This window comes from Falco biarmicus, chromosome 12, assembly GCF_023638135.1.
Source record: "Falco biarmicus isolate bFalBia1 chromosome 12, bFalBia1.pri, whole genome shotgun sequence".
In the NCBI taxonomy this organism is placed as follows: domain Eukaryota; kingdom Metazoa; phylum Chordata; class Aves; order Falconiformes; family Falconidae; genus Falco; species Falco biarmicus.
This window is the reverse complement of record NC_079299.1, coordinates 17,837,546-17,852,357: the sequence shown is the minus strand read 5'-3', so window position 1 is coordinate 17,852,357 and position 14,812 is coordinate 17,837,546. Positions and strand designations below refer to the sequence as shown.

The 14,812-nt window shown below is 46.2% G+C and overlaps 2 protein-coding genes across 6 annotated transcripts in view; one reads left to right on the top strand and one right to left on the bottom strand.

The window, feature by feature from the left end:
* Window positions 1–1,690: 1,690 nt before the first annotated feature.
* Window positions 1,691–8,200, top strand: MRPL33 (mitochondrial ribosomal protein L33). Of its 3 annotated transcripts, none has more exons than XM_056357726.1 (4): window positions 1,691–1,827; window positions 2,869–2,887; window positions 5,530–5,636; window positions 7,886–8,200. In XM_056357726.1, exons 1-4 carry the CDS (start codon window positions 1,806–1,808, stop codon window positions 7,933–7,935), a joined length of 198 nt encoding a protein of 65 aa, XP_056213701.1. In that variant the 5' UTR covers window positions 1,691–1,805; the 3' UTR covers window positions 7,936–8,200. The 3 variants fall into 3 exon arrangements, with proteins under 3 accessions (XP_056213701.1, XP_056213702.1, XP_056213703.1); XM_056357727.1 differs by lacking the exon at window positions 1,691–1,827 and adding an exon at window positions 2,168–2,246; XM_056357728.1 differs by lacking the exons at window positions 1,691–1,827; window positions 2,869–2,887 and adding an exon at window positions 3,836–4,681.
* RBKS (ribokinase) overlaps window positions 8,124–14,812 on the bottom strand; it is a 69,824-nt gene continuing 63,135 nt past the window's right edge. For all 3 annotated transcript variants that reach the window (XM_056357723.1, XM_056357724.1, XM_056357725.1), the window contains one exon: window positions 8,124–9,002. In XM_056357723.1, the coding sequence (XP_056213698.1) occupies window positions 8,829–9,002 (174 nt within the window). In that variant the 3' untranslated portion in view covers window positions 8,124–8,828. The remainder of the gene's footprint in view (window positions 9,003–14,812) is intronic.

The window sequence follows — 14,812 nt, the reverse complement described above, 5'->3', positions numbered from 1 at the left end:
GCTTCTCCACTGGAGACATAAGTGACTTCTCTTTAAACAAGCATCAGAATTATCTCGGCTGGCATTACAGTTCATCGCACGCCTTGCTTTCTCTAGGCAAAGTTGAAGGAAAAATCTGCATTTGCATTGCACATGCCATTGAAGATTTCAAAGTATGCAACTTATCCTAGCCCACACAGCAAATCTGTATCGGAGTCGGGGTCAGAAATCCTGACTCTCTCTCCTTTCCTCCAGCCAGGATGCCTCTTCCCCAAGCTTAACTATGACTCTTGCCATCAGGGATGTGTTATAGTGTCACCGCCTTGCCATATATACCAGTTTTAGATTCCCTGTTTTTCACCCATAGCTATGGAAAACTGCAGAAGAGGCTGCTAGAAAGGAAGCTGAAGATTGCTGAAGTCTATTCTAATTCACGGTGTCTATATTTATGCAGCCCTTGTCACAGCAGAGCAGAGAAAATGTCACTGGAACAGTTTTCTTTTTGCCAGCAGGCAAGAGGTTTAAAAAGAGGCAGTATAACCTCTATTTGATGATGTGTTTGTACAAATGTTTAACTTGCTATTTCATTTAAAAATCATCTTTAATGTTGATTTATATTCCTGGCAGTGAAGTCAGGAGGTTGGCAATCCCTTTCCATTTCAGTCTGTGCTCTGACTGAGGCAATAAGGAGATCAAAGAAGTCTTACAGCATTACATTTTATCATCCTGAATGCCTTCAAGTTCTCACTCCGGTATTCATGGGCAGATTATGTAACTACTAGATTTATCCTTCTGAGGGCCAAATAGTAAAGATTGAAATGTTGTATCATTAAGAGGAACTATTTGGAAATAATTGAATCGACACAAAGAACATAATCTCAAGTGAAGACAGAGGCAGCATCAGTTTCCTTGAGATGCCATCTTGCTCCAGCCTTTTATAGGGTCAGCCATTTGTTTTCGTGCAGAGTATCAAATGAAATGCATGTTGTTACATATTCTAAATCTTGCTATCCATCTAAATATGTTAGGCTGACATTTTTATTGCCTTACTAGTTGCTAAATATTCAAGAACTTGAATTCTGTCATTAACAGTTTACCTAATTGATGGGAGAGGGAGAAGTAAGCGACACCCACCTCCTGTGATTCTTTAAAGGGTAATAACTTACAGTTAATAATCTAACCAGTCAGAAGAACACGAACACTTGCCATCGTGTCCCCCTCCAGCCTCCCTGCCCACTGCTTTTGCACAGTATCCTATAAATACCGACAGGCTTAGTTGCCCAGCGCCTCAGGGCCTTTGGCGCCATGGCAGTACCCTCTCCTGCCCACCACAGGGAACAATGCCCGGAGGAGATCAGTAGACGCGCCGAGGGCCGAGCCTGCTGTGAGGCGAGGCACGACCCGGGCCCCAGGGCGGCAGTGGGGCTGCCGAGGCCGGGCACAGTCCCGCCGCCCGAGGGCCCAGCGCAGGCCTGCGGGAGAGGGGAGGCACGGCGCTAGGCCCCAGCAGCGGCAGTGGCGCCGCAGCACCCGGGCGGACAGGCCGCCTCACCGGAGATACCAGCAACACCCCACAACCCCCAGCACAGCACAGCCCAGCGCCCCGCCGGCCGTTAATGGCCCCCGCACCGCGCCCCGCCCCCGCACTAGCCCCGCCCCGCCCCTCACGGGCCCCGCCCCTCACGGGCTCCGCCGCAGCGCGCCCTGCCGGGCGGGGAGGCAGCGGCCCCGCCCCGCCCCCGCGCCCCGGAAGCGCTTCTGCCTGGCGCCCCGCAAGTGGCGGCGGCGGCGGGGGCTGGTGGGGCGGCTCCGCGGGGACCGGCATTATGTTTCTAACGGTGGCGGCTTGTGAGTGGTGCAGGGAGCGGGTCCTGGCGGGGGGCGGCGGGGAGGGCCTCGGGGGTGGGCGGGGCATCCAGGCGGCGGCGGCGCGACCTGCCCTTCACCCCACCTCAGGCCGCCGCGGGGCCTGCGCCTCCCGGCAGGCAGCGCGCCCGCCCGCACTACAGCTCCCGGCGTGCCCCGCGCCTCCGGGGGGGCGCTGCCAGCTGCGCGGTGCCGCGGTGGGGCTGGGCCTGCGGCTGGGGAGCGGCGCCGCGGGCCCTGGCCCGGCGCTGGGCAGCTCCGTGGGGAAACGGGCGGGGGCGGGGGGACGTGCCCGTGGCCGCGGCTGGGCGTGCGGGGCGGCGTGAGGGCGGGTGGCCGGAGGCCCAGGACGGCCTGAACGAGCCTGGCCGGGACAAAGTGTAGATGAGCATCTTTTTATAGTTGCGTGGGCTTTTTTTTTGTTTGTTTGTTTTATTTGCATTTTTGTCGTAGATTTATGGTTACTTTAAATTCACCGAGCTGACATTAAAAAAAAATTGCATCTCTGCCTGTTTCGTGCGGCGCGGTGGGTTGGGTCGGGGCCTCAGGCCGTGCCTGCGCTGGGCACTGCGGCAGGGACCGGGCAGGGACCGCTGGGACCGGGCAGGGGTGGGCGGGAGCAGGGAGCGGGGAGTGCAACTGCAGTGCCCGGCGGCGGTGCTGTTCATACCTGCCTTAACTGTGTGTTCGTCTGCTGAATTCATGGTCAGCACCGAAGCTTTATATTGGAAACATCTGCAGGCTGCAACAAGCACAGCCTGTTGTGCAAGGTGCTGTGTTTGCACAGATGCTTATGGTGGAAGAGCGAGCAGGCAGCTTGGGAGTACATAGATGGAAGGATGAGTGGCATTTTTGTGTGACAGTAAATCTATTTGCACAATCTGTCTGGGGCTATTGCAAAGGCAGGCAGTGGAAAACTCTTAAGCTTTATGTCTTGTGTATAAAGGAAACAAGATAAAATGATAACTGTTTCTTCTTTTTCTCTCTTCTTCATGCTTACAAAAACCCAAACAAACCACCCAGTGGCCAAAAGCAAATCTAAGTAAGTGTTTTCCTCACTAGTTTTTAATTTCTGCTACCTTGTATCTTTAAGTGGCTTTACAAAATACTAAGTTTCTCTAGAATTTCTTAATATACTGAAAGAATTGCAGTCCTTGAATCTATCTGTATCCTGTCTGCCCTTCGCACGTGTCTTTTCACAGGTGAGTACAGAATGGTGGGAAACCCCTGCTAGGTTCTAAAATTGCAGCAAAGGCAGGTTTTGTCCTATAGGCTGTCATGTCGAGCTGAGATGTAATATACAAAGTGTGCTGTGCAGGGGAAGCACGCCTCTGTGATTTATGATTAGAGAGGCTATAGACTATCCACGTCATTTTCCTCTTGTTTACCTTTCATACTGTTTAGCTGCGGAGAGCAAGCTGAGGTACAGCGTGGATCTTTTTGTTGTTTGTGGGCTTTACTTAGGGCCGTGACACCTGCGCGTTTGTGTAGGCTGGGTGCAGAACATTCCCAGTTTTGGCATGTTTGTGTGTTTATACATGAGGAGTGGACAGGGTGCAGTCAGTGCTCTGGGCATCTTGGTTTGCTCTGTAGTTCGGCTCAGGAGAGATGTTAGTGGGCTCTGGAAGAAAATTAGTCACAGTCCTTTGACTTGTAAAAAATGCTGATGTGTTTTAAGGGTTGAAAAGGGAAGGAATACATACTTTCATCACACCAGTAGTCTTACAGTGTGGATGCAAGGAGACAAGACCGCATGGAGAGAATGACTTGCATCCAAAATGCTATTCATAAGAGAACTAGCTAGACAAATCTAAGGGGCTAAACTGATACATTTATGTGAAGACATTCCTGTCTTCTGATTCTCAGAAGCTGCATTCTGTGCAAGTGTGTTCTGTTTGGTGCCACACAGCCTCAGGAGCTATGGCCTTTGGTACGTTTTCTGATTTTATTTTTTTTTTTTTTTTTAAGAATCTGCCCCCAACAAAGCCAGTACCAACCACTTGCTGGTTTCGAAGAGACTCTTCTGTTAGAGGATTTCTGTGCAATTGTCAAGGTCTTAAATTAAGAAAGCACTTCCCAAGTATGCGCCTGACAGGGAAGAGAGCAGTTTGCCATCTCAGCATTCTACTGTTATCTGTTTGCAGAAACAAACACAGCAAAGCAGGATGTTTCTGTGAGGTGAAAAAGTAGCTTTTAAAAATGGTGTTACTAATGTTAATGTAGTGATTTCGCTCCCGCCCACTCTTTTGTGTTGCTGGGTTTTTGGTTTTTTTTCTTTTTCCTGACATTCCTTTCTCTGTTCTTTGTATAGTCCCATATATACTTCAGGAGTATGTATCTCCTTATATTATTTATCCTTCTGCACTCCCCTTGGGTTTTCTTCCTGTGGCCCAATAGCTTTCCACTTTTTTTTTCTGCCTCGGCTCCTAGTTATTTCTTCATCAGGCAGCAAGTTTTTTGAACAAGGTGTACTGTTCAGAAGGGGCTTGGCCTCAGATATGTGGTGCAGAATTTCAGGACCTGGTCATACTGATACCACCAATTCCCTCAGAAAGGGGAAACTGCACAGAGTCTTTGAGGAAGTGGGTGAGGTATAGGGGAAGGAGTCTGTGTGGTTGCTGATGCTACACATCACACCTGCAGCAGTGTACAGGAGAGGACAAAAGTTGGGGATAATCCCTAGACTGTGCTTGGGCAGTTGGCTTGCAGGAATCCAGTGGTTTTAGGTTTATTTTGAACTCAACAGTAAATAAGGTTGTGAAGCTGACAAGGGAGAGCTCAAGGAAGTGCAGTGGTCAGAGCTGCACAAGCGAGGAAGAATGGGTGTCTCTTTAAGGTTAGTTTTGATAGACCATTTTGTATTAGCAGGAAAATCCAGGAAAATTACTTTTTTGTGCAGATACATATCCATCTTTTTATTGCAATGGAAGAGAAAGATGCAGTTTAGAGACTGGTTAAAGGGTTTGATCTTTCTTTTGATATTTCTGAAGATTCCCTGTGTCTGGGAGATTGCGCAGATCTCTGCGTGCTTGAGGGTGGGGACGTGGTGGCGGCTTTCTTGGTCACCTGGCTTGCCCTGCTCCCAGGGACACCGCAGCTGCTGCCAGCCAGCCTGCTCCACAAACAGAGAATCCCCCTGTGGGGCAGGGGCTTCCTGTGGCTGGGTTAACATCAAGCCCTGTATCTAGTGGGATGGATGGTGCCAAGGGGTCCTGCTTCTCCTTTTGCACGCCTCTTGTTCCATCCTATTAGCTCGGGTTCCTCTCTGCATGTGGAAGTGATAGTCTGCGATACACTGTTATCTACAGCCTGAACATCTTTAACTACCATCATCCTTCCTCTCTTGCCATTATCTCTTAAGCTATAGTGACTCAATTGTATGCTGATTTTTCTTCTTTTTTTTTCTCCTCCTTTCTTTCCTGTTTTTCTTCCTCCCCTCTCGGTTTTCTGCTCAGGAGTTACTTACTTAAACTTGATGCTGGATCTTGTGGTTTATAGTGAGCTGTCTGTGTTATAATTTTAGCGTGTAGTATTGATGCTGCCATCCAGAGCATCCATGAATTTGAAATGAATTATCTTGTGTGATTGTGTTGAATTGTTTATGCTATGACCGTGTCCTGGCAGATGTGGTGGCCATTGCTGTGTGCCTGTGCACTGACACAGAGACGTTCCTTGTGCCTTTAGGTATGTCCTGGTGAGGATGAAAAGTGCGGCTGAGACAGGCTTCTGTTTCAACATCAGGAGACTCCGACTGCAGGAAAAACTGGTCTTGCTGAGATACGATCCCATCGGTAAGAGCTTGGGGAAGAAGTCAGCCTGCTTTCTATATGCTTCCCTGACTGTGTGGGGCAAAAGATATGAATAAAACAGGATTTTTCCTATCTAAGCAGAATATGTCATAACATGTTTCATACTCAGATCATTGCACAGTTGCTGTTCTTCATGACATTCCAGTGGGAAGTAAACAAACGTTACCCTCATTTTACAGACTGTGGCAGTGAAACAAAGTAATGACTTGCCCAACACATCAGAGTCTCTGATGACAGCCACGCCACATGTCAGTGGCAAAGCAGAGTGACACAGGAGTTCTTTCATTCTGTTTCTTTGTGTGGTTTGCTAGACTGTGCTACCTCCAACAAGCAGCCACGAAATATGCATCAATAGAAATGTTCTGTTAAGCTGCCATGGGTGATCTAGACAATAAAATTTAACCATCACTTACAAAATGGACTTTTAAAGAAATAAATACAAGTTCTTTCTCCTCCACAAATGATATTGCTCTCCAGATGACAGTTTGTGGGTTCTTTTATGTTCCTGTGGTCCTCGCAATTTTTTTCAGTTTAAGAATCTTATTTTCTGGGGGGTTATAGCACTTGCCAAGCTGCCTTTTCGTCACCCAGCTTTTTGAAAGGTGGCTAAGAGCTCAAGTTTCTGGGGGAAGAAACAGTCTGCATTTAAGATTAAAAAGCTTGATTTAACGTTAAGAAGCTTAATTTGGGGAAACTTAGAATTTAAACCAGACCGTGCTAGAAGTAGCATGGCAGAGCTAATAAGCAAAAAAGGCTTATTTTTATAAATATATATACATACATATATATTTATTAAAAATATTTTTATATTTATTCTATAGAATAAAGAAATGTATTAAGCAGCTCTAAGTAGATAACATACTGCATGGCCAGTAGTTATGTGGCTCAAGCTTATTTCTTCTTACAATCTTATGTTCTTGTTAGATAACTAACCTTTTCATACTCACGTCTAACAGTACAGGGGCTTTATGGCACGTGAGAGAAGCCACCAGAGCAGCAGTATGCTCTCATCAAAGCACTCATGCTGACAGAGGTTGTGGCTCTCCTTCTGAATTCCATACAGAAGGGGAATTGGAGGTCACTGGGATTATTTTCTTGAATAAGAAAAGTTTAAATTACTGCATTGAAACATTGTGCGAAGAGATTCTTCAGAAGCTTTGCAACTCCTAAGAATTGTGAAGAGAGTGGAGAGCTCAGGCTAAGTAGCACTTCTGTTGCAGAACACGTAGTAGGTTGTTGAAGTACGAAATTGGAAGTAATTAAGAAAAAAAGCTCTGAACTTTGTAGCCTGTCGTAGAACACAAGTGAGAAATTGATGTGAGAAAGTGCTGCATGTGTGAAGGGAAGTAAATTTGAGTCTAGATACCAGCTCACATCAGGAATATGTTAGGAAGCATTTTCACTTGGCATGCATTTTCACCTTATGTTTTGTACTTCTCAAAAACCTGGGACCTCCACAGAATGAAGTAGTGGCAGTAGTGCCCAAGTTTCACTACCTCCTAACTGCAGCAACAGAATGTGTTACTAAGTTGCAGTATTTCTTAAAGCGAAACTTTTATGTGGAAGAAGAGATTTTGTTACTGTGTGGATTGCTCTTGGGCAGCTTTCAAAGGAATTCATATAACGAAGTTCAAGTGGAACGGTGGTGCTTTTCAAATGGCATTGTGAAGCTTTGCTTGGATGTATTTGTTAATTTTTATTTTTTTAGTAATGTATTGACTATGCTTAACCTGTAGCTGAACTGACTTTGCTAACATCTGCATCAGGCATTGGAGACACGGCCCGTTTGTGCCTCCTTGAGATCCACAGGACACTTGGTTTACTTTTCAGTTGGTCTGCAAGACCGACCAGATCCAGCTCATCATCTGCAGTTTTGTTCAGGCTCTGAAGTTGAAGAGTAGTAGAAAGCAGTAAGAACGTGGTTTTGTCCCTACGTCAAGCAGCTGTGGCTCAATAGTCACACAGAGCAGTGGCTGAATGTTTGCAGTCACTCAAATCCTGATACTTATTTTTGCAGAGGTAAAATGGACCTCTTGGGAACTAAAAATTACATGTGGTAAAGTGAAAGCACTACTAAACTCCTTCAAGAGTTGGTTAACAGCAGCGCTGTGCCAGTCAGTTCTCCACACTCATGTAAGCAGCGATGGCAGCCAGGAGAAAGGGATGTAGGCTTTTTGAATTGAATTTTAACACTTCAGACTACTTAACAGATTCTTTTTTTTCCCCTATAGCAAAACAACGTGTCCTCTTCACAGAGAAGAGAAAAATCCGCTCTATCTGAACAATGACTGGACTTAGTTTGTGCATGAGGAGGGAATGGTGGGGGGGGACGACGGGGTGAACGCTGATTCAGAAATCGGCAACATGGGCTGAAAAGAGAGGAAATGAACTGGGATCACCGTCTCCTGTGATTTGAAGGCCATTGTGAATAAAACAATGTAGAGAGAGAAAATTCTTAATGTCTGGACATAGATCATCACAGTAACATTTATTTATCTTTTGAGTTATTTTTACAGTGCTCAATTAAAAAAAAATTAAATAGCAAATCCCATTGTCTGTGTTTTCCATTGTGAAAGAGGCTGTAATCTTCAAAGGAGCTATTGTTTTATAAAGCAATAAAAATTAACATTTTCCACAGCAGGAATTCAATGGCAAGATTGCAAGTTTTTCTAACCTACCAGCCACAGATTCAACAGTAGTGACCACGAGTCAGTGTAATTTCTTGGAGGGGTAGTGCTGTACCAGCTCCCTCCTAGGAACGGAAGAAGCAGTGGGAACCTGGTGAAATAAGATGGGCTTTTGGGTAAGCTCTGCTTCATGTGATGGCATTGCACATCAGAAGGTCTGATAAAATCAAGTAATAATATTACCAGGAGCCCGATACCCTCCAGATGTTTTGCTGTAAACTTCATGTAGTTCAGCACAGTGCGCCATGTGGGCCGCCGCAAGCCCAGTGGTTGTGTGTGGGGCCAGAGAGACCTGCTGTGCTGTGTTAGAAAGGCACCCCCAGCTCCCCCCTCTTAGTGTTGTAGAACAGAAACTAACAGGATTCCTCAAATTAGAAATAAAAGACTTTCCTGGTCTTTCCAGTCAGCGGAGGGGAACCTCTGCGGTCAGGAGAATAATGCTGTCTGGGATAAGATAAAATCAGTACCTAGAGCTAGACAATGTCAATTAGAAAAGGTCCTGAGGCAAGTCCTTCCTGTAAGGATATGAAGATTGTGTCCCCCATGCCTGGACGCTCACTGATGCGACGCAGTTAGACTTCCTGATCATTTCCTCCATGGGTAAGTTGGGATAGTAAGCCAGGTAGAAGGCTAGTGCTCCCACAAAACTGTCTCCAGCTCCCTAGAATAAAATAACAAACAAGCTTCAGCGTGCTTGCACAGGGAAACAATTCGGATGCATTTACTGGAAAGAAAAGTTACAGCACTGATTGCAGGAGTCAGGGAATTGCTCAGGGGTTGGATGTAAATCATTTTTCTATGCCTAGGAAAGTCTGCCGTGTTAAACCAATGGCATGATGCTGTCTCTGCCAGCAGCAGCTGAATCAAGGTACACACTGTAATATGGCTTAAAACGTAAAGAAGTGCGCTGCCGTTCAGCAACATGCTGCCACAAGCGCTGCTTTTGAAACTTCCTGTTGGAGTGTCCGATTTTGATTTCTCAACCTAAATGTTTCATTAAAGCTATTTTTCTCTCATTTAACTTCTGTTTTTCATAAGGGGTGGTGGTAGAAGGGACAGAGAAAAGGGGAAAAAACCCACGTGGCTTGTGGTGCCTGTAAATTCCTAGTTGCAGACCGATACATTTTGATGCCTGCAGAACTTGGCTGTTGTGCATTAAGAAGGTCCCACTGATGAAGGTCTGCGCTGCGTCTGGCACGTAAACCACTCTCATTCCCACGGCACGCTTTGCCACCTGCGCTGAGTTTGACCATGAGAGCAGAGGACAGTGACATCTGGCAGCCATGGCCCTCCTGAGCCACCCGTCCCCGGGCCGTGCCTCCCAGGGGAGCTTCAGATGCTCTGCCTGCCCGCGCCAGCCCTCGGCCCACGGGGCTCACACCTTCGCCCTGGCCGTTCCCCGCCGCTCTGACCCTCTAGCCCAGTTCTGCCACCACTAGTCCTGCTCTGACCAGCAGGGAATGACAGCTGTTTGCCTCCGGAGTTTTTTTGAACAATAACTGTTGTTGTGTGATGTTCAGTGCTCTGTAGCGTCCCCAACAACTGGCAAAATAATTTTTAACTTGGTTTGCTCATTTCAGTCCACAGCGCCCCTTCCCCCTCCTCCCCGCAAACTGGTGTGACCGATAGCAATTCTTGTTGGTACCATAAAACTGGTTCCAAGGTCCCCTTTTTTCAATCATACTTTTATACCAGCATTACACTGGACACACTGGTAGGATCTTGCATCGTTCAAGAACCAGCATACGGACTATCTCCCCCGAGGGGTTTTGCCTCTGTAATTGTAAGAAATAGGCCCCAAGAGTCATGGGACAAGAGCAAAGGGCCTGGAAAAAGTTCAGATAGCTGAGCAAAATTTCTAACTGGAAGTTAAGCCTAGGAAGTAATTTTCCAATTTTGACTTCTAGTGGTTCTCAGTGTTAAACTCCTACTTACCCTAAAATCAGCGGCATATAGTATCATTCCAGCAAAAAAATACCACTTCCACGGAAATCTGTTCCTAACATTACAAGCAGCTGACAGGGCAGAGCAGTGTGACAATTGCAAGGGGACCCTAAAGGGGGTGAGCACAGGATATGGGCGTCCACGGCACCCACGCTGTGCTGTGCCTCCTCTCTCCTTGCCCAGCCCTTCCACAGCAGCTGTTTGCATTGGTGTTCCCAGTCAGGGAACTCCCTGCTTAACTCTTGCTCTGCCTGAAGTTTGGACACCGTCTCCACTGCCTTGCAGTGGGGTGCGATGGAGTGTCGCCTGGCAAATTACAAGTTAATTACAAGCAGCGTTGTACCCTGGCATGCAGCTGTAGCAGCACCTGTTTCAACAGTTCTGTATTCCTGAACATACGAGGGGCGGGTGAAGGTTCTTATCAATTTCTGTTGGGCCATTGTCTCTCTTCTGGTTTCCAGAGCGCTCCCACAATGGCAGGTGGAGCAGGAGCAGGTGACTTCTAGTTAAGTATTGCCAGTGTCTTTTGTCTGATGCATAATACAAAAATCTGGCCCATCTCAGAGTTTATAATCTAATCGGCGCATGATTAATTATTAAAGCTATTTTGGCGCTGCTGTTACAGACAGAATTTCAGCATGCAGATCTGTTATGCTGCAGCTCTAGCAGGAAGAATTGTCATTTTTACATCAAATATTTTTCATACAGTGATCACTGGGTAATGGAAGCGGACAACTATTTTAATGAAGAGTACTCAGAATATCTGGTGTCAAATAGCATAAACTATTACTTGGCAGCAGCACAGAGCAGAATACTGTCTTTTTGATAATCTATTTTATTAACGGAGGTGTCTAAATACTGCCCCAAATAATTGCTGCACCGTTTGCTATTGGAGCAAAAAAAGACTAACCGCACGTCACCCAGGTGTGGATGATGGCGAGATGGAATGTAAGTTCTCTCTGCAACATCACTGTGCCTCTCCTCTTGTGGGTGATGCTCTAAGGCTGTGAGATGGCTGGAGGTCTCCCTTTTGGCAAGGCTGAACAATGTTAAATGACTACAAAGGTGGAAAAGGGGGTGAACAGCTTATTTCTATGCAGAAGGGAAAACAGCCCCCTTGTATTTTTTTTTTTCAAGAGAAAAGATTATGGGATGATTGGAGAATATACTGGATTTGAAGCCAGTAAATTTTGCTGAAATCCCTACTTCGCGTACATTGACTTAAGCAGTCAGTGTCTCTAAAGCTCAGCTACTACAGACCCCAAGGGTTATCATAAATTCAGTTGTTGGTAAGTAAATACTTTGTGTGTGGGGTGTTTCCAATACAGGAGCTACCACACTGAGAACAGCGGCATGCGTCAGGCTGATTATGTAGATACCCTGTTCAACCCTGCTTCTGGTCTGCGCAGACATGACTGGTCAAACGTGCCTTAAAGAGCAATAGCAGAACTGAGTCAGCCGCAAGGTTAACTGCAATAAGAGCTTACAGAAATAGACCTTCCCTCTTTGGTATTGTGGATTAAACTACATTGGGTTTGGTGGATTCAGAAAAGGTCAGCACAAGCAGAAGAAGGAACAGCCTCAGAGTAAAATTAAGATTATCCAAATCCTGGATTAGCAAATACTAGCTTCATGTTTAGCTGCTCCTGTTTCAAAACCTGCTATAAGAAAAAAAACAACCAAAAACCTACTTTGCAAAAATAATGAATTTTGAAAATGACCAGTAAGGTGCATTTATTCTGCCCACTGACTAAACACAGAATTTGTATTATTTTACATCTTCAGCATTTGTCTTCTAGGAATCCTAATACATTGCAGACTTTGAGATAATCCTCATATCCTTGAGGGCCTGGAGACACTTGATTCCACAATTACAAAAATGTAACTTGTTTAACTTTTCTCTAAACCAGGAGATGCTAGTTTTTATGAAATAAAAAAGAATTAGATCAAAAAATTTGTCTGATACAGTGTGGCTTGTTCTAAAATACAATGTTACAGTTTTGACTCAACTTTATGGTTTTGAAGCAGTTTTGAAAACCTATTTATATTCTGTGCCACTAGTCTGGAAGGTCCTTGTTTTCCTGTGTGTCTGGAAAAGGGCATTTTTGTTTGTTACAATCCAGCACTGATTGAGATTCTGTGCCTCTAGAGAAGAGAAAACCCACGAAAACACTTCTATTTATACCTTGGCTTTTGTTAGTCCTGATTTGTCAGAAGCTGGTTCACAACTTTAGTATAACTATTTTTATACGACGATGCCCTGAGAAGCTTTTTAAGGAAAGTGCTTTGTAAGTGGAAACTATATTGTTCAACAGTCTTTCCAGCAAGTAAAGCATTTTTCAGTCAATCATGCGCAGAATAATAGGATGTATTTCACTTATACAGTAAGATGACTCGCTCACCAAAAAGATGTGGAGGCCAAAAGGCCAAAAGCTACAGTTCACAGTGTTGCAGCAGTCACACTGCCTTGTTCCAGGGCAGCCTCTTGCTCAGCCTTTGCCCCCTCAGCCTGTCCTCTGGGTCAAGAGCGGTGGCAAACACCTAAGAACTGGAGGAGGCCCTGGCTTCTGAAGCCTGATGTTATGGGACCTCAGAAAACCTTCCAGAGGTGATATTTCAAGAAGTCACAGTCCATCTGCACTCTGCGTATTACATGGATTCATTCCATTAAATACATTGTAAGAGTACGTTACTAAGTCCTGAAAGGAATGATGTGTTGTATAGCACTATAAGAGAAACAGTAAGCATGCCTGTAATGATAAATTATTTGTTCAGTGAATAAATCAAAACATCAGTCCAAAAGCTGTCAAAAACTGCATTGTAACGTAGAATCAACAATACTGCTTGCAATGATGCTTATAGTCTCCTAGAAGCATTCACAGCAGTGCACAAATGAACAAAACCCAAGGATCAAGCTGATTTGGTGCAGTCTAAATGCACGGCAATGCAGAGATGCCCAAGTCTGTCGATGGAATAGGGCCTCGGAGAATTCCTCTTGTATTTATAGCACCATAACCGTGTGATACTGGATTATGCTAAGGATGTTATTGCTTTGTGTCACATCTGCTCAACACTCCTTGCTGTACCCCTGCCTACTCTGTACCCGAACTGCAAATTAGCTCTAAGTAACACAAAAATATCTGTCAGCGAAGACGCTCGCTATCCATTCCTCGTGAGTGGGGAAAGCCTATGTCTCCCTACAAGAATCCCTGGGCTGTGCTTTGATGAAAGGTTACTAGTGGAACTGGAAAAACATTTCCAGCCTTTGGGATCTATTCAGACACTCTTGTGCCAAGACGGTCTGTGTCTCAGCTAAGAGATAATTTCAGCTGAAATGCTCAGAGAGTAAAATATCCCTTGGTACCTGTGTGTGGTGGGCTGACCCTGGCTGGGTGCCGGGTGCCCCCCGAAGCCGCTCTGTCGCTCCCCTCAGCTGCACGGGGCAGAGAAAATACAAGGAAAGGCCCGTGGGTCGGGATAAGGGCAGGGAGATCACTCAGTGATTTCTGTCATGAGCAAAATACTCAACTTGGAGAAATTAATTTAATTTATTGCCATTCAAATCAGGAAAAAAATACCTTCCCTCCACCCCCTCCCTTCTTCCTAGGCTTAACTTAATTCCCGATTTCTCTATGTCCTCCCCCTAAGTGGTGCAGGGGGACGGGGAACGGGGGTTGCGGTGAGTTCACCAGACAATGTATCTGCCACTCCTTCCTCCTCACACTCCTCCCTGGCTCCAGCGTGGGCCCTGCCACAGGAGACAGCTCTCCATGAGCTTCTCCAACACGAGTCCTTCCCGTGGGCTGCAGTTCCTCACAAACCGCTCCAGCGTGGGTCCCTCCCACGAGTGCCGTCCCTCGGGCCCAGCCGGCCCCAGCCCGGGTCCCCGCGGGGGCACAGGCCCTGCCGGGAGCTGCTCCATGGGCTGCCCAGGGGTCACCGCCTCCCTGGGGCACCCCCTGCCCGGGGGCTGCAGGGCTGGTGCTCTCACACACGCTCACCCCTCTCTCTGGCTCCAGGTGGTTGTGCAGGTGTGAAGCTGTGCCCTGGCTGAATCAGTTATACAGCTTTTTTTTTTTGTCTTTACTTTTATGATTTCCTTCTCCCTGAAAGAGCCCACGTTTATTCTCTATGTGATGGAGAATGGTTTATTTCTGGAAATGTTACTGGCTGCTTTTTTGACTTTTGCATTTATTTGCCTCTCCAATAGTTTTGGGCTTTTATTATTTTTGGAGGGGGGTCAGTATTTTTTTTCTCCCCCATTTTTCCGTAATGTTTCACTGGAGATATTTCGGCAGTTTTAATTATGTCAGTTTTTAAATTAAACTGACTCCACTTTCTTGAAACTCTCCTGAAATTCAACTAATTTGGCTATCTTCAAACTATTTCCTCAGCTCCAGGTCTAACAGGGGTGACTGCTCCCATGGTGTCTGGGGTTGCTGCTCCCCTGCAGAAGGATGGCCACCTTTGTAGGGCACCCTTACAGGCCGGGGCTCTGCACAGCTGTGCTTACAGGAGCAGACCTTT